Source organism: Halichoerus grypus, chromosome 6 (assembly GCF_964656455.1).
Source record: "Halichoerus grypus chromosome 6, mHalGry1.hap1.1, whole genome shotgun sequence".
Lineage (NCBI taxonomy): Eukaryota > Metazoa > Chordata > Mammalia > Carnivora > Phocidae > Halichoerus > Halichoerus grypus.
The window spans coordinates 168,569,969-168,587,789 of NC_135717.1; the positions used below are offsets into that span (position 1 = coordinate 168,569,969).

General features: G+C 59.9%; 1 protein-coding gene across 3 annotated transcripts; it reads left to right on the forward strand.

The window, feature by feature from the left end:
• Nucleotides 1-3,875: 3,875 nt before the first annotated feature.
• On the forward strand, nucleotides 3,876-17,148 carry SH3BP1 (SH3 domain binding protein 1). 3 transcript variants are annotated; one of them, XM_036102157.2, is made up of 19 exons: nucleotides 3,877-4,207; nucleotides 5,377-5,419; nucleotides 5,654-5,758; nucleotides 6,991-7,067; nucleotides 7,390-7,501; nucleotides 7,607-7,683; nucleotides 8,099-8,243; nucleotides 8,764-8,832; nucleotides 8,993-9,083; nucleotides 9,515-9,660; nucleotides 10,421-10,532; nucleotides 10,895-10,976; nucleotides 11,066-11,146; nucleotides 11,828-11,944; nucleotides 12,874-12,971; nucleotides 13,515-13,668; nucleotides 14,914-15,008; nucleotides 15,684-15,705; nucleotides 16,977-17,148. In XM_036102157.2, exons 1-19 carry the CDS (start codon nucleotides 4,149-4,151, stop codon nucleotides 17,092-17,094), a joined length of 1,803 nt encoding a protein of 600 aa, XP_035958050.1. In that variant the 5' UTR covers nucleotides 3,877-4,148; the 3' UTR covers nucleotides 17,095-17,148. The 3 variants fall into 3 exon arrangements, with proteins under 3 accessions (XP_035958048.1, XP_035958049.1, XP_035958050.1); XM_036102155.2 differs by lacking the exons at nucleotides 15,684-15,705; nucleotides 16,977-17,148 and adding an exon at nucleotides 16,299-16,858 and having other exon boundaries at nucleotides 3,876-4,207; XM_036102156.2 differs by lacking the exons at nucleotides 5,654-5,758; nucleotides 15,684-15,705; nucleotides 16,977-17,148 and adding an exon at nucleotides 16,299-16,858 and having other exon boundaries at nucleotides 3,876-4,207.
• Nucleotides 17,149-17,821: the final 673 nt, after the last annotated feature.

Below are 17,821 nucleotides of genomic sequence, written 5' to 3' on the forward strand. Positions count from 1 at the left end.
GGAGCAGGGAAGGTGCGTTCTCTTGTCTCTCAAAGGGTGACGACTCCCACCCCCAGCCCAGGAGCCCTGGGACTTCCCAGACCTTGAAGCAACACTTCCACTTCTATTCATGCGGCTGGAGACAGCAGCTCGTTTGGGTTTCTTTTTTGGCAACCGCAGCACACTGCTCATCTGTTTGTGGCCGCCGCCAGCAACGGAGGGGCTGCCACCCGCCCGAGAGCCTGTCCCCGCTGCCATCCTGCTGGCCCTGCCCCCAGTCCCTGCCCAGGCGGAGAACACAGGAGCCGGCCTGCTGCTCTCACCTTCTCCCTCAGTCCTCAGAACTGCCTGTGGCCACGAGAAATGGAGGCTCGGGGGCTCGAAGAGCATATGAAGTGCCTGAGGGCACAGGTCAGGGCCAGGCCAACCAGCAGTCCCACTAGGTGTCCCTCTGGCGGCACGTGTGTACCCCCCCCCCGCCCAGTCTCCCGAGCCCTCTGTGTGCCACTGTCCTCTGGAGCCAGGGTTAAGGGCACGGGCTCTCGGGGGCTGTCCTCAGGCCTCGGCCCCTCCCAGGGTTTCCTTCTGGGAAAGTCCTTCTGGCTTGAGGAGGCAGGCAAGTTCTCAGAGCCCCAGAAATCACACCGCATGCCTGGCTGCTCTGGACAGCAGCCTCCACTTAGAGCCGGGCACTGATAGGACCACAAACCAGCGACTTGTCCAGGTGTCTACCGTGCGACATTCTTGCTCAGTGCTGTGGCCCCACAGCTGACTCCTGCTCCCACCACCTCCACGCCAGCCACTGGCCTCCCTGTGCTCATCCTGCTTGAGCTTCACCCACTGGCACTTCCCAGACTGTCGCGGGTTTGCTCCCGGGAGGCAGCCATGGGGATGAAGGAGGGGGCAGCTATTCTGGAGCCTCCAGGAAGCGCCAGCTGGCACAGCAGGAGAGCTCGTGGGGGCTTGGGAGCCTGTCAAGTCTGCCTTCTAACCTGGCCTCTACCACTTAACCAGCGAGGGGCCTGGTGCCTGGAGCCTTGGTCTATTCACCTGTAAAATGTGGATAATGATGCCAACCTCACTGGGGGGGTGTGCTAAAGTAGGTGACAAAACGGGCTAGTGTCCCAAGAAGGCAGCAGGACACATGGAGGGGGCAACTAGGCAGGAATAGGGGCAAGGGTCTTTTTACACCAGACGGTGCAGGCTGGATAAGAAGAAGCAGGGCCTGTTCTCAGCATTTTACGTAGGAACTCATTTAGTCCTCAAAGCAACCTGTTGGGACCTGCCCTCATTCTTCTCATTTTACCCAGGACACTGAGACTCAAGACAGGTGAACTCCCTGGCCCAAGGTCACCCAGCTAGTTAGCGGCTGAGCCCAGCTGGCCAGCTTCAGCCACACACACTCAAGCTCTGTTCTGGCTGTCTCTGGGTTGGAAATAAGTGTCCATTGATGCAATGCCTTCACTTGCATTCAAGTCAGCCCTGTCTCTTGAGCTCCTGTGACCGTGGCACATCGCTAGACCATGCAGGGTTCGGCCCGGGCGGAGGAGAGCCAGCCAAGTCAATGAGCCCTCCCAATGCAGTGTGGAAAGGCCTTGTGATCGGAGATGGTGTTGGCCGGTGACCTCTGAAGTCCCCCTCCTGCAACTGCAGTTCTAAAACTGCAATCTCGACATTCCCTGATAAAACCTGAGAGTCCAAAAGTCTCTGATTACAACATCCTTCGGAGGAACAGCCCATGATCCAACCTTTGGGGCTTCCAACCCTTTATGATTCAGCATCCAAGTGTGCTCAAGCTTAAATGTACCCTAAAATATACCCCTCACCCAAGCCAAGAGGCACAGCAGCCCCACCCAGGCCAGACAGAGAAGAGCTCTTGGGTCAGACTGGAGGGGAGCCTGGGTGAGAGGCCCAGAGTTCCACTGGGCTGATGAGATGGTCCCGGTTTCCAGCTGCTGCTGCTGGTATCCTGACCCCTCTGAGCTGGGGCTCAGGCCTGGGCAAGCCTAGGGGGGACAAAGGTAGAAGCCAGACCTTGCCCTCAGGGACCTTCAGAGCAGCTGGGGAAGTGGACAAGCCCAGGCCCAGTGTGTTCCAGGCTGGAGGCAGGGCTGAAACAGGGTGGGGACACCATGTAACCCAGAGATTGCCCAGACAGCAAGGCAGTGGCGCCTGGTGTCAAGCTGCTGGCTTAGGGCTCTTTGGCTTCCTAGTTGTGCACACAGTAGGCTGTGCCCATTGCAGAGATGGGGGAAACTTGAGCCACCATGATGTTCTGGGATCTGGCCAGTGAGGAAGGGGGAAAGGCCAGGACTGGCACCCAGACCTTGCAAACCCCAGCCCCATATTTTTAAGAAGCCAGGTCTATACTAGACTCTGATTTCTCCTTCCATCAAGGCATTCCTCAAGCCCTGCCCTTTTTCTAGAATCCCCTCCAGGGGCCTTCCCAGTTGGGAAAAGGGAGGTGGGCTAGGGAACCTTGTCTGGGGTCTCCTTATGCCAACTTGAGCCTCAATCCACTGGATTCCACGCTCAGGTGGCCTCCCAGCTGGGAGGCTCTGACTCAGCAGTCCCAGCTGGAGGGTTCCCTTCCCACTTCCACTGGGCCTGTCTGGCTCTCCCTTCCGGGGAGTGGAGGAGCATCCAGTGAGCGCTCACTGTGTGCCCAATCCCTGGTCTGAGGCTAAGATCCTGCCCTCATGAAGTACTCAGTCTGCCCACCCACACACAGTAGGTGCTCAAGTAATCCTCAAACTGAGTTAAAACCCCCAAGAAAGTAAAGGACAGGGGGCATGGCAGGACCATAGGGATATCCCTCCCTCTCCCCCCACCCCTGGGGCCCCTGATGCCTGGGGGATACAGGGGTTCAGAGTAAGGAGAGCCTACTGTGTGTGGTCCCTCATCTTGTATTAACTAACAGTTATGGAGCACCTACTGTATGCCCAACTGTGTTTTGGGTGAAGGGCCAAAGAAATTACTACTGAGTTTGGGGGATCAGAGCAGCACCCACATCACTGCCTTAAAAGAAGGGCGGGCACCTGGGTGGCTCAGTTGGTTAAGCGGCTGCCTTTGGCTCAGGTCATGATCCTGGAGTCCCTGGATCGAGTCCCGCATCGAGTCCCGCATCGGGCTCCCCGCTCCGCAGGGAGTCTGCTTCTCCCTCTGACCCTCCCCCCTCTCATGTGCTCTCTCTCATTCTCTCTCTCTCAAATAAATAAAATCTTTAAAAAAAATTAAAAAAAAAAAAAAAAAAGGGCAAGGACTCCAAAAGTTTGCTGGAAGGAGGAGCTTTACCAACGGATGGAGGGAACTGTGCTGGGGCTGGGAGGGAGCCGGGTGTCAGGGAGCTGCTCTGGAGGGTGGGGCACCCCCCCCAAAGGGACAACCGGAATAGGCAGGGTTATCTTGGGCACTCTCAGGGACGGGCAGCTGTCCTGGCCCATCAGACCATTAAAGACAGCAAGTCCAGAGTTCCAGGGACTTGTCCAAGGACACAAAGCAGCAAGGTGACCCGAGGAAGCCAAAGTCCCCAGCCAGTCTCCAGCAGGGGAGCAGGCAGGGGCAATCTTTAGCTCAAGGTGGCCAGGAGGTCCTTTGGAGAGGGAGTCCAGGGCAGCATCCTTTGGCAGGCCCAGATGGGCCAGTACGGGCTGGAGGGGCCTGTCCTTGGCCTCTGCGTCCCAAGCATGGAACCCTCTTTGCCTTTAAGAGGGGTGCAGGAGTTCTTGAAACCCAGGGCCCACGGGCCGGCGGGAGGGGCGGAGCCCAGAGTCCGGCCGCGCGGTGGCAGGACCCGGCTTACCTGCTTCCCGCCACCCGGGTGGGGCGGGGCGGGGCCGGGGGCGGGGCTGCCACACAACCTGTGGACGGCCAGGCGGCCGCCGGCCCGACCGTCGCGGGGACCGGCCGGGGGCCTGCGGGGGGCCCGGAAGCCGGGGGCGAGCGAGAAAACAAACTTGGAGAGAGGAGTGACCTGGGGGCCGGGGGCGGAGTCGCGCGCGGAGGAGGAGGGAGCGAGCGGCCGCCGGAGCGCGGCTGGCCCAGGAAGCGGAGAGCGCCGCCCACCCATCCGGGGCGAGAGCGGCGCTGCGGGCGCAGGCAGGCTGGGCCGGGGGCTGCCGGGCCCTCGCCCCCCACCGTGACCCCGCAGCCCCCAGCCCGCGCCCAAGATGATGAAGAGGCAGCTGCATCGCATGCGGCAGCTGGCCCAGACGGGCAGCTTGGGACGGTGAGTGTCAACCCGCTCCCTCCCAGCCCCACGCTCGCCCCCGCCGGACCCTAGAGGACGTGGAGGGGTGGGGGAGGCTTGGGACGGCCGGACAGCCACCCTCTGACTGGCCAGAGGCCTGCTTTCTCTCCCCCCGCCTCTGAATGCCACCCCCACCTCCCGGCCAGAGCAGGAGGGGCAAGGCCCTTTGGGGAAGGGGGCACCCCCACCCCTCTGCGTGCAGGGAGGATCAAGGATGCTGGGTCTTCTCGGCCTCCATGAGCCTCCTGAGCGAACGGTCCTCCCTGGCCTCACTTGTCCCCTCTGTACAATGGGGACAGCTAGTCATTACGGTTGCCTGGAGGGGGGGGGGCGATCAGGGCCCCAGACCTTGGGGGAGGGGAGGAGACTAGGTCCCGGTGTGGTGGGAGGAGGGGCCTGCCTTGTCCTGCTTTGTGCCTCTCCCCCCACCCCACCCCCAGCCCAGAGGCCTCCAGCTTCTCTATCTTGCTTCTGCTTTTCCCAGCTTCAGGTGGAAACATCCCCGGGTCTCTCTGTTCTCACCCCAGGGCCCCTGAGCCGATGAGAGTGGAGGCCAGAAGTTTGGGGAGCTCCCAGGGCCTATCTTCTCTCCTCTTCCCCCTTTGTTGGGAGTTTCCCATTCTCTGGGCCCAGGGGAGGGGACTGAGTGTCCAGGCTCACATAGGCATCGGTACGGTGGGAGACTAGAGTCAGGGCAGTCAGGCCCCCTTGCTCTGGGCCTCAGTGTCCCCATGTGTCCCTGGGCAGGGCCTGCACAGCCCTCCGGGCCAGAGTCCTGTGTGACTGACCGACAGCCCAGGAGTCTGAGCCCGCACACTTCCCGTTCTTGGGGCCGGCCCAGCCTCCTCTCCCCAGGGTCAACACCAGAGAGGCTGAGGTGGCTTCCCAACCCCACCGCCTTGGGTTTCATCCTCCTTCTCTCAGGACACAGCCCTGGGTGGAGGAGGAAAAAGCCATGTATCCTATTCCCGCCCCCACGGAATGTGCTCCGACTGGGATGAGGCGGGCAGGCCGGCCACCCAGGGCGGGCCCCAACGAGGAGGGGCCCTGGAAGCCACTGGGGTCCAGGTGCCCTGTTGAAGGGGCAGGGGGAGGCAGGGGTTTCCTAACCTGGGCCGCCTCAGCAGAAGCTCCTCCCTCCCCCACAGCACCCCGGAGACTGCCGAGTTCCTGGGGGAGGACCTGCAGCAGGTACATGCCTGGGCCGGCAGCGGGTGGCAAGGCAGGCCTGCGCAAGCTGTCAGCAGAGGGCCGGGCCAGGACGCCATTTGGGGGGCTGGGTTGAGTCATTCCCCAAGCTGTTGGCCGTGGGGTCTCTAGGAGGAGGGAAGAGAAAGGTGGTTCCTGCTCTGGGAAAGAACAGGGCAGAGGGGGGTGGGGGACAACAACCTCCCGTGATCCATAAACTCTGAGCTCCCCCCCCAGGTGGAGCAGCGGTTGGAGCCGGCCAAGCGAGCAGCCCACAATGTCCACAAACGGCTGCAGGCCTGTCTGCAGGGCCAGAGTGGGGCGGACATGGACAAGCGGGTGGTGAGTGGGGGTCCCAGGGAGTTGGGGCCCAGGCAGGACACCTCTACCCAGTGGGGGAGTGAGGTCAGGGCTGGGGTCTGCCTGCTAGTCCGAGCCTCTGGCACACCAAGGGGGCAGAGCCTGTGCTGTCCCAAGACCCCACTGATGAGGCTCTATTTCTTCCCCACCTCTCCTTGACCCTGGCCCCCTCTGCACCCATCCCCTGAGCCAAGGCCAGGCCTCTGACAGCACCTGAACTCACAGCCCCCAGAGCAGAGCAGAGCAGGCCCTCTGAATGGAAGCAGTGCCATGAGGGCTTCCTGAAGGAAGTGGCATTTGAGCTGATATTAATACTCACTGGTATTAATCAACAGCGAGCATTTGTAACTGATGACTGCTAGTCTGTTGTTAAGCTCTGTTTTTTTTTTTTAAAGACTTTATTTATTTATGTGGGAGAGAGAGAGAATGAGAGAGAGAGAGAGAGCATGGGGGGGGAGGGTCAGAGGGAGAAGCAGACTCCCTGCTGAGCAGGGAGCCCAATGTGGGACTCAATCCTGGGACCCCAGGATCACGACCTGAGCCGAAGGCAGTCACTTAACCAGCTGAGCCACCCAGGCGCCCCTGTTGTTCAGCTCTGTTAACGCGTTGCCTCCCTTCGCGCTGACAACACCCCTAGGAGGAGGCTGCCTTCATTAGCACTTTGTACAGATGACGAAATGAACCCACAGAGGTAAAGTCTTAAGATCACACAGCTAGTAAGTGGCAAAACAGATTTGATCCCTGGTCTTTCGGACTCAAGCTGGTGCTCTTCCTAACTCTAGGTGGGAGGGTTTTGAGCTCAGCTGTGACTAAGTGCGAGCCACCCATGCCCTGGGGCAGGGGAAGAGCCCCCCCCCCCACCCCACTCCCCCCACCTCCATTCTCCTTCCAACTCTGTGACCTTGGGCCAGCTCCATGCCCCCTGTTCTTAGTTTTCTGGTGTGTGAGGGTACTTGGTCAGGGAAAAGGGCACCCCAGATGGAGTGGGGTGGGGGGCCATGGTCACAAGGAGATGCCGCTCTGCCATGCCCGGTCGTCCTCCTGTTTCCACTCCCACCTAAGACTGTGGCCGTCCAGGCTTCCCTCCTCCCCTGTCCATACCGAGTGCCTCAATGGGGCTCTGTCCCCAAGGAGCTCTCTGTGTGCTTGGGTGGGGTGGAGGGTGACCCGGCAGGTAAGCACATGCTCACAGCCAGACCTTGGCCTTCCTGCAGAAGAAGCTTCCCCTCATGGCTCTGTCCACCACGATGGCCGAGAGCTTCAAGGAGCTGGACCCCGATTCCAGCATGGGGTGAGCACAGACCTGGCCCGAGCCCTCACCCAGAGATGCCGGGGGGGGGTGCGGAATCTGGGCTGGGAGGGGGGTCCAGGTGAGGAAGGGCATCCCCTGTGGAAGGATGACCAGGCTGAGGGTGGTGGCTGTGCTAGGGGGCGGGGGGGGGTCAGTGTCCAGGTCGGGGGTGCGGCCAGGCCTGGGAGGGTGTTTGACTGAGAGAAGATGAAGGAGAGATAGAAGGGGCAGGGGGTGATGGGGAGGGAGGAGGCCCCACCAAGTGTTTCCAGATGGGGGTGAGGAGCTATGGGGGCTGGGCCCACCGGTGCTGTGTCCACAGGAAGGCCTTAGAGATGAGCTGCGCCATTCAGAACCAGCTGGCCCGCATTCTGGCCGAGTTTGAGATGACTCTGGAGAGGGATGTCCTGCAGCCGCTCAGCAGGCTGAGTGAGGTGACCCTCCCCACTGCCCCCAGCCCCGCCCCTCACCAGCATCCCTAGCCTCCGCTCCTACCTCCTCAGCCCACTGACCTCCTCCCTCCCCGTGTCCACCCCCAGGAGGACCTGCCCGCCATCCTCAAGCACAAGAAGAGCCTGCAGAAGCTGGTGTCCGACTGGAACACCCTAAAGAGCAGGTGGGAGCCAGAGCCCCTGGGTGGGGCCCACGCCTAGGTCAGCCCACAGAGGTGGCCGCAGAACCCACACTCGGAGGGTGTGGCAGGGCCCACTGAGTATAGTGTGTGCACGTGCTCATGCCAGCTGAGGGTGACCCCAAAGCCTAGGAGAGCCAGAAATGATCCTCCAAGATCCCTGGACAGCAGGAGGGTCCCACCCCCACCCCTTGCCTGGCTGTGATCACCAAGCCTACCGCCAGGGGGAGGCCCTGAGCACTCATGCCCCCCCCCCCAGCTGAGGCCCCGGGCAAGTGGGGTTCTGGGATGTTCATCCATAAATCCCAGAATCCTGGGTGGTCAGGCATACGGAGGGGACACTTGGCTCTGGACAGGCAGTGGGGGGACACTGACCGCCCCACCTTGGGATCGTTGCCAGGCTCACTCAGGCAGCTAAGAACTCAGGCTGCGGTCAGGGCCTGGGCGGTGGTGCCGGCGGGTACAGCCACACGGCCACCGCCACCAAGGTGGAGACGCTGAAGGAGGAGGAGGAGGAGCTAAAGAGGAAGGTGGAGCAGTGCAAGGTGAGCAGGCACTTGGAGTTCCCTGGGTGGGAGGAGGGCGCCAAGGGCGGGTCCTGTCCCCATTTCAAGGAGGGGAAGCTGAAACTCGGAGGCGTGGTGTGCCTCACCCAATGCCACATGGCCGGGAAGCGGCAGAGCCAGGATTTGAATCCAGGCACTGAGCGTCCGAGCTCGTAGCCTCTTCTGTCTACACCACACGTAATTCCTGGGAGGCAGGGGCCTGGTCTGTTGGCCACGGTCTTGGCGGGGTTGCTGGGTGAGTCGAGGAATGAATGGTAAATGACATGAGCCACTGTGCTAAGGGTGTGAGGTGCAGAGATGAGGTCTAGAAGCTGTAAAAAGCCCCTCAGGAGTTCCAAGGGGTTCCTGTGGGCCGTGTCCAAGGGCAAACCGTGCCAGAGAGAGGAGAACTGACCGGGGCTCTCCACGTGGAGCTTGGACAAGTCACTAACCCTGGGTCTCAGTTTCCCCGCTGGGCCCCAGCCTCACTGGTGTGAGCCCTCCCCTTTCTGTCTCCAAGGACGAGTACTTGGCCGACCTATACCACTTCGCCACCAAGGAGGACACATATGCCAATTACTTCATCCACGTGAGTCCTAAGACTGGGTTCCAGCCCGTGGGACTCAGGGGTGGACACCAGGGGCCCTGGGACACCTTTCCAGATGTGGGAGGGAGGGGCGTGTTCTTATGGACTCCGGGGAGGCGCAGCATCCCTCACTCCCCCTGGGGGTGCCCCCTTGTCTCCACAGCTCATGGAGATTCAAGCTGACTACCATCGCAAGTCTCTGAGCTCGCTGGACACAGCCCTGGCTGAGCTGAGGGAGAACCACAGCCAAGCAGGTGGGGACAGAGGCAGGGCCTGGCCCTGCACCCCCGACCCCAGCCCTGCTCCGGACATGTTAAGAAGCTTGCACTCCATCCTGAAAGGCCCTAGGGAGCCATGGATGATTTCTGAGCAGATTAGTTCTGATTAGATTTGTGATAGAGAGGTCATCTGCTGGGTAGAGGATGGAGTGAAGGGGCAGGACAGGAGTCAGGAGACCTTCAGGAAGCAGAAGGGAGGGGACAGCGGCCTGCACTGGGGTGGAAATGGTGGAGGTGAGTGGATTCAAGAGAGATGTTGGGCAATTTCAGGATATGTGGCACGGATGGCTGGGTGGGAGGTGGTACCATTGGCCAAAGCAGTAGCCCTCGCGGATGTCCGGGGGTGCCCTGGCCTGGTTGCCAGGGAGGGGAGGACCCTGGGCCGCTGATCTGTCTCGTCCCTGCAGACCCCTCCCCCTCGATGACGGCCGCCCCCTTCTTTGGGGTGTATGGGGTGTCGCTGGCAACCCACCTGCAAGACCTGGGCCGGGACATCGCCCTGCCCATTGAGGCCTGCGTCATGATGCTGCTTTCTGAGGGCATGAAGGAAGAGGTGGGGCCCACGGGGGCGGGGCGGGCAGGAGCCCTGGGGCCCTCCCTCTGTCCACAGCTCCCACCAGCTGCCCCGTGTTGGTGCTGTCATCCCACCATTAGAGCCCAGGCCCCACCATTAGAGGCCACGGCCTCCTGTTGCCAAACGGACACCAGCTCCCACTTAGGGATGCTCGTGAAGCAGCCATTGTGCTGTAAAGCCTTTACGTTTCTTGATCCATTTAGTAATCCCAGAAACCCTTGCAGGGAGCCTTCACCAGCTCCCTTTTACAAGGGGAGAGACGGAGGCCACAAGGAAAACATGCCCAGAGGCACACGAGAGGGTGGCAGTAAAGCCTGGGACCCCCGTGCGGTCCCTACTGCAGGCGGCCCACATCCGTCCGGTGCACCAGGTTGTCGCTAGTCCATCAGCTCCTTTCCTGAGGACAGACCCTTAGGAGGTGGAACCTACTCGAAGACCCGCTTGGGCTTCCTCTCAGCGCCTCCGGGCCTCCTCTCTCCCTCCCACTCCTAACCGGACACCTGTCTCCCCACCGCTTTCCCAGCTCCTCCCAGACTCCCCACTTTGTGCCAAATCCTAGGCCTTGAGAGTGAGGGCAGCCGTGCACACCGTGGCCCCCACGCTGCCCATCCGACTGGTGGGGCCCCGGGCCCCATGAGGGCCGGGCACTCACCCCGAGCGAGCCAGGGCCTCCCAGCCAGGACCTCCTCCCCTGCCCACCCTTCCGTGACCCCCCTGCCCATTTCCTCTCGCACCCCAGGGCCTCTTCCGTCTGGCGGCCGGAGCCTCGGTGCTGAAGCGCCTCAAGCAGACCATGGCCTCGGACCCCCGCAGCCTGCAGGAGTTCTGCTCCGACCCCCACGCCGTGGCAGGTGCCTGCTCCCAGGAGCCCCGGGAGGAGGGCCTTCCCCCGCGAATCCCTTCCCTGCAGCTGCGTGAAACGCTCCCATGATAGTTTGGCTGTGAAGGCCTGGTAATCGACACCTCAGGAGACATAGGGGTCAGTAAAGGGGGCGTCCATGGTGAACCCCCTGCGGTGCAAGTACATTTTCCTGGGAACAAGTCCGCTAGACATCATCATTTTCTTCAAAAGGCCCAGGGCCCAAAGAAATGATCAGACCTGGTCATGTTAGTGTGAACAAGGGCCTGGTTCCTAACAGACAGACAGCGCAGGGCACCGGGGTGGAGGTGGGAGCTTCAGGGACTGTGTCCGAGACCCCTGCCACCACTTCAGGTGCCCTCAAGTCCTATCTGCGGGAGCTGCCAGAGCCCCTGATGACCTTTGACCTCTATGACGATTGGATGAGGGCAGCCAGGTGAGGTGGGGGGTGCTGGGGAGGGCGGGGCTGCAGGGGTGGGACCCTGGGTCCCTGGACTGGCTCACCAGGTCTCTCCCCCTCCCCAGCCTGAAGGAGCCAGGGGCCCGGCTGGAGGCCCTCCAACAGGTGTGCATCCGCCTGCCCCAGGAGAACCTCAGCAACCTCAGGTGAGCCTGAGCCCGCCCCCTTGTCGTAGGCAAGATTTCCGAAACCACACCAACCATGACTAAGATGTGCTAGTCATGTTTTTCATACTAGACGTTGACCTAAACACACACCTAGAACTTTGAAGCCAAGCCACCTGGTTTGAAAGTCCCACCTCTGCTGCTGTGTGGCCCTGGGCAGGTGATCTGACCTCTCTGTGCCGCAGTGCCCTCACTGGGGAACAGAGCACAGCAGTCCCTACCCCGCAGGGCAGGGAGGGAGATTCTCAGCTTAGCTCAGCGCCTGACATACACGTGGCGCTCAGCAGGTCAGCTCGTTTAACTATTAAAAAATTTTAGGGATGCCTGGGTGGCTCAGTCGTTAAGCGTCTGCCTTCGGCTCAGGTCATGATCCCGGGGTCCTGGGATGGAGTCCTACATCAGGCTCCTTGCTCAGGAGTCCTGCTTCTCCCTCTGCCGGCCACTTCCCCTGCTTGTGCTCACTCGCTCGCTCTCGCTCTCGCTCTCGTTCTCTGCCAAATAAATAAATAAACAAATTAAAAAAAAAAAAAAAAGTTTAAAGCATCCTGAGGGGGACCTTTGCCACTCTTGGGAAACCCCAGGCTGAGAAATTCCCAGGCCTCAGGGGCATCAGTGGGTGTTCGTGGCCCTGTCCTTGACCAAGCCCATCTTCTGCCTCCCCAGGTACCTGATGAAGTTCCTGGCACGGCTGGCTGAGGAGCAGGAGGTGAATAAGATGACGCCCAGCAACATCGCCATCGTTCTGGGGCCCAACCTGCTGTGGCCCCCCGAGAAAGAAGGGTGAGGGGCTGCAGCCTGAGGGAAGGGGGCAGTCTCCACCCCAACTGTCTGCTGCTTATTTTACCCCTGGGCCTCAGCCTCCCCATCCTTGCAGTGGGTTGAGCAGCTCCTAGTCTCAAGGCTTGCCGTGAGGAGTAGCCCAAAGGGAACATGGACCCCACAGGGTTTTGGAGCTAGGCGTCCTGGGTGAGAGTGGTAGTGGGGTGCTTGGAGGGCTGGGAGTCCAGAGATCTGGTTCTAGCCTCACCCCCTCGCCCTTTCAGAAATGCCTTCGGAAGTCACTCTCTGGACCTCCATTTCTTCACCTGTAAATTGGAGAGAAATTATACAAACTTTGAGGCTTTTTGCTTTGGGAACCAGATGAGATAATGAATGGAGAAATGGTTTATAAGCTGCAAAGTGCTGTGTGTGGTATGGGAGGGGTCATTATAATGCACTCGGCCACAGATGGCAAAAAGATTTCATTCATTTGCTGAGGACGATTACTCCGTAGAAGCTCCCTAGATCCAAGAACTGTGAGGAAAAGGGAACCATCTTGCCTAGTGATGCCCTGTCGTGGGTGAAGGAGGGGGAACATTGGGCATGTGAGCAACACACTGGCCATCCACTGGTGGTCTGTGAGCTTTATTTTTTTAAAGATTTTATTTATTTATTTGAAAGTGAGAGAGCACGAGCAGGGGAGGGGGAGGGGCAGAGGGAGAGGAACAAGCAGACTTCCCATTGAACAGAAAGCCTGACTCGGGGCTCCATCCCAGGACCCCAGGATCATGACCTGAGCCAAAGGCAGACGCTTAACCAGCGTAGCCACCCAGGCCCCCGTCTGTGAGCTTTCTGAGAACAGGCACTTGATGCGATTGGGCTGAAAAGAGAGTTGGGGTCACAAAGACTTTAGGAAATGGGCAGCTCATTTCTGTTCCCTTTTCCCCTAGGGACCAGGCCCAGCTGGATGCAGCCTCAGTGTCCTCCATCCAGGTAGTAGGCGTGGTCGAGGCTCTGATACAGAACGCCGACACCCTCTTCCCTGAAGGTAAAGCTCCTGCCTTTGTTTTTTGTTGGGTTGTTGTGTTTTTTTTTCTAAGGTTTTATTTATTTATTTGACAGAGAGAGAGCATGAGAGAGAGCATGAGCGCAAGCAGAGCAGGGGTGGAGGGGCAGAGGGAGAGGGAGAAGCAGACTCCCCGCTGAGCAGGGAGCCCAATGCGGGGCTCGATCCCAGGACCCCAGGATCATGACCTGAGCCGAAGGTGGATGCTTAACCGACTGAACCACCCAGGCATCCCGAAGTGCCTGCCTTTGTGAACATGTCTCTTTGCACCCTCATCTGCCCAAGTCAGCGCCCTCCAGACTCAGCTTCAGTCCCTGCCAGCCCCACGAACTCACTACGAGACCTGGAGCACATTGCTTCTCTGTTCTGAGCCTCAGTGTCTCATCTGTAAAATGGGGATGATCCTGCCTACCTTGTGGGATTGTTGTGAGGTTCACGTGGGAGCAGAATGTCAGGGGAAAGGGAAAGTGGTCCTGACACTGGCGGAGGTTCTGGAAGTTAAGACCTGCTTCCTTCTGTCTGCAGACATCAATTTCAACGTGTCAGGCCTGTTCTCAGCCCCTGGCCCCCAGGACAAGGTCAGCAACAGGCCAGCTGCTGAGGAGCTTCCAGCGATTGCTGTGGCCGCCTCAGCTCCGGCCCCAGCTCCAGCCCCGGCCTCAGCAGCTACCAAGGAAAGGTAAGGACTGACGGATATGACTGATGCCCCTCTTTGCCCCAAGACATCAGCCTGAGGCACCATCTCAGGGCTTCCAGTAGGATTTTAGGAAATTCGATTATTGTATTTTCTTTTTTTTTTTAAAGATTTTACGTATTTATTTGACAGAGAGAGAGAGACACAGCGAGAGAGGGAACATGAGCAGGGGGAGTAGGAGAGGGAGAAGCAGGCTTCCCACGGAGCAGGGAGCCCGACTCGGGGCTCGATCCCAGGACCCTGGGATCATGACCTGAGCCGAAGGCAGACGCTTAACAACTGAGCCACCCAGGCGCCCCTGATGATTGTATTTTCATCCCAAATACCGGGTTTCCCCATTTGGAGGGGCTGGGGTGGAGACTCAGAAGCAATATTCCTCTCAGCCTCTGATGTGCTCCCTTGTTCGTTATGTGGCTGTTTACTGAGCACCTGCTGTGTGCCCGGCACTGTTTGAGGCCCTGGGGATTCAGGGAAGGAGGGGGCTGGTCAGCTGGAATTTGTAAATACCTTCCAGTCTTCTCTTTGATCCTTTCAATCTGGAAGGCTCCGTGTGCCATGGAGGTACCATGGCTCCATACCAAGCATTCATAGCTTGCTTTCACGCAGCCGGGGCCCAACCCCAGACTTTCCTCAGATGAGCAAGACAGACAGACGCGGCCCTCGGCACTTGCTTTCCCGGGGCGGGTAGTCACCAAGCATGCCGACAGATGGATACTGTCGTGCCGGGAAGTGACTCGTGCCCTCATAGGAGAGGAGAGAGCAGGTTAGGGGGCTGGACTGGGCAGCTGCTTTAGCGTGGGGATCCCTAAGGAGGCGCCAACTGAGCAAAGAGCTGGAGGAAGCCAGGAATGAGCCATGCCCCCCCACTTCAGCTTCTCATCCACTGTCAGGCTTCTAGTGGCCAGAAAATCCAGTGAGGTTCAGATGGACGTTAAAAGCCCAGGCCCTGCTTTCTACCTGCCTTCCTGGCCCACAGGAATCCACGGACCCTCTCGCAGGGTCACACGGAAGCCAGGGGTTCAGTGGAGACGCAAACCCTGGCCAATGCCAGAAGCATCTTCTGGGGAGAGGGGGGCAGCCTGGGGACAGATCCCAGGCCCCGCCACAAGGTGGCGGGGGACAAGTCCTGGGAGAACCCAAACTCGGCCTATTGGCTGGGAGTCCTCCAAGATTCCAGGAGACTCCTGAGAGGCGGCCAAGCCTGACCCTGACCCTCTCCTTCCTTCACAGGGCAGAGTCCGAGGTGTCCCCCAGACCAGGCTCCCCCAAGGTCAGTGGGAGTCCCTCGGAGGCAGCCACTCCAGCGGAGGACATGGCTCGGAGAAGTAAGTTGGCGGTGGGGAGAGAGAAGGGGGAAGAAGGTGCGCAGGGAAGAGGGCCCATGTTTTCAGATAGCTGGCGAGGCCAGAAATCCAGGTGGCCGAGAGCACAGGTTTGCTCCCTGACGCTCTGGGTTCAGATTCCAGATCTGTGACCTTGGGCAGGTGACTGCACCATGTCCACCCCTCCTCCTCTGCGTCATGGAGCAATAACCACACCTGCTCTGTAGGGCTGTTTGTGAAATGGTGCCGCCTGACTCACACCTGGCACACGGTACATGCTTGATGAAGCTCAGGCATCACGGGGGGTGGGGGGCTGTGGAGCCCGCCCCTCCAGAAGTCCAGAGAGCGGAGTGAAGAGGAGGGAAGGTGGGGTGGAGGCTTCAAAGGGCAACGAGACGGGGAGGTGGTGGTGGTGAGAAGAAATTTGGGGCTCCCCTGCGCCCCTTTGGTGCACGTACCTGTTGACTTGGCCTAAAGCCAAGCAGGTGAGAAGGCCCAGGGTTCAGATGCGGAGTCCCCACTAGGAACCAGGACACTTGGGAGGGCCCAACCAGCCCAAAAGGCACTGGAGTTTTCTACTTGGGGGGTACAGCTGACAAATCACAGAGGGACCCTCCTGCAGGATGGGGCGTCTAGGGATATGTGCTCACTGGAGCATAGCACCTCAAGTGCCCGAAGGTCCTCGTGCCAGCCCTGGGAGGTCCAGGCTTGCATCCCATCTCCCCGATGAGGAAACTGAGGCCCCAGGGGGCATGTGATTTGCCCAAAACCCACAGTGGGTGGAGGCGAGGCTAGGACCAGAGTCAGGCCTCCTGGGCCCTCAGCCACCTCATGAGGTTGGAATGTGCAGTGGGATCTCTGAAAACTAGGGTGGGGGGCTTCTGGTGGGCTCCTGAGAGGTGAGCAAGACCCCAGAGTCAGGGGGGACAGCTAGCATTTCTTTGTTCAACAAATACATATTGAACACCCACTCCGTGCCCCCAACACTGTGCTAGGGCAACCTCACGTAGGATGGCCTCACTTCGTTGACCTTCTCATCAGGGAGTCAAGCAAAATAAAAACGGACATGCTCCTTTCAGAGGGCAGAAAGTCCTATGAAGAAGATACAACAGGAAAATATGACAGTGCCTAGAGCGGGGCAGGGGAAGGGGCACTCTAGCTGAGGGGGTGAGGCCCATGGAGAGAGGCCTAAGTGATGGGGAGCCAACCGTGGAAACAGTATTCCTGGCAGAAGGAATGGCAGATGCAAAGGTCCTGAGGTGGATGCCTAACTGCCCCGTCCTTCCTCCACAGCCAAGCGCCCAGCGCCAGCCCGGCCCCACATGCCGCCCCCCCAGGTCTCCAGCACGCGCTCCTCCCCTCCAGCCCCACTCCTGCCCCCTGGCTCTAGCAGCCCTGTGATCCCCCAGGCTCTGCCCCGCCGTCTGGTTGGCAGCAACCTCCGGGCCCCTACAGTGCCACCCCCATTGCCCCCCAATCCTCCCCAGCCCGCCCGGCGCCAGAGCCGGCGTTCACCAGCCTCCCCCAGCCCCGCCTCCCCAGGGCCGGCCTCCCCCAGCCCTGCTCTGAGCATTCCGGCGCAGGTGGACCTGGGGGCGGCCCCAGAGGAGGGCGGGGCCCCTGAGGCTGTGGGCGGGGCCTCCACTCCCCCAGCCATCCCCCCTCAACCCCGGCCCAGGAGCCTTGCCTCAGAGACCGACTGAGCGGGCTGCCCCTCTGCAACAGCCCCTCAGCATCTCCTCCCTCCCACCTGTCCGCCCAGGACACAGCCCTCACCCTTCCCCGGGGTGGGGGCCTCCAGCTTTTGCCTACAAGTGCCTCGGTGCCCGCTGGGTCGGCCCCCATGGCAAGGAGGACTCAGGACAGTCCTCCACCTCCAGACCTTTCCCTCTGCAGCCGCCCTGGGCTTGGGGACCCCTCACCCGACTCGCAGCTCTCTGGCAGGGTCCCCGGGGAGCCGCCGGAAGGAAGGAGGGAGGGGCTTGCCTGCTCCTACAGGACTGTTATTTTTCTCTTGCCAACAGATTGTTTTGTAAGGCTGGTAAATAAATTATTTTGGACAAAACTAGAGCAGCTGCCCCAATTATAGTTGGGTTTTTTCTTTCTGCCCTCCAAATAAAGAAGCCACTTGCATGAAAGGGAAGATATTCCCTCTTCTTTGCCTCCTTCCTTTCTTCCTGTCTGAAAGAAAAAGGGCCAGCGTTTTCAGCACTTAACTCTGCGCTCTCCACTTTGCTTTTCCATGCATGGTTTCCATAGAATCCTCTCCCGGGGAAGTAAGTCCCATTACCTTTGACTGGTTGAGGAGAGACTGAGGCTCAGAAGGCGACCTGCCAGGCACACAGCAAGTGAGGCGTGGACATGGAATCAGGACCCGGCTCTCGCTGATTCCAGAGCCTGGGCCTGTCCCTCACAGCCTGAGCAACTCACTTCTTAGTGCTCCAGTTTCCTCATCCGGGAAACGGTACAGCCATCTCCACCCCAGAAGTGTTCTGAGGATTACAGGAGACATTCCTGTAAAGACCAAAGCACCCCCCTTGCACACAGAAGCGCCCTCTAAGAGCCGCTGTGGATGTCAGCTCCCCCAACTCCTGGTGTTCTCAGAGTGGGCAGGAAAGGCTACTCAAGTTGCAGGGCTGGATCCGTCTGCAAACCACAGTGGCTGCTCTGTGCTGGACCCTGGGCCAGGCCCCCAGCTCAGCCCTACACTCAAGGAGCTCCTGGGAACAGATAGGCAGGAGAGCTGACAATCAGAATCAAGTGTAATGGCACTGGGAACCCATGTCAAGCCAGTTAGGGGCTGACAAGCTAACCCA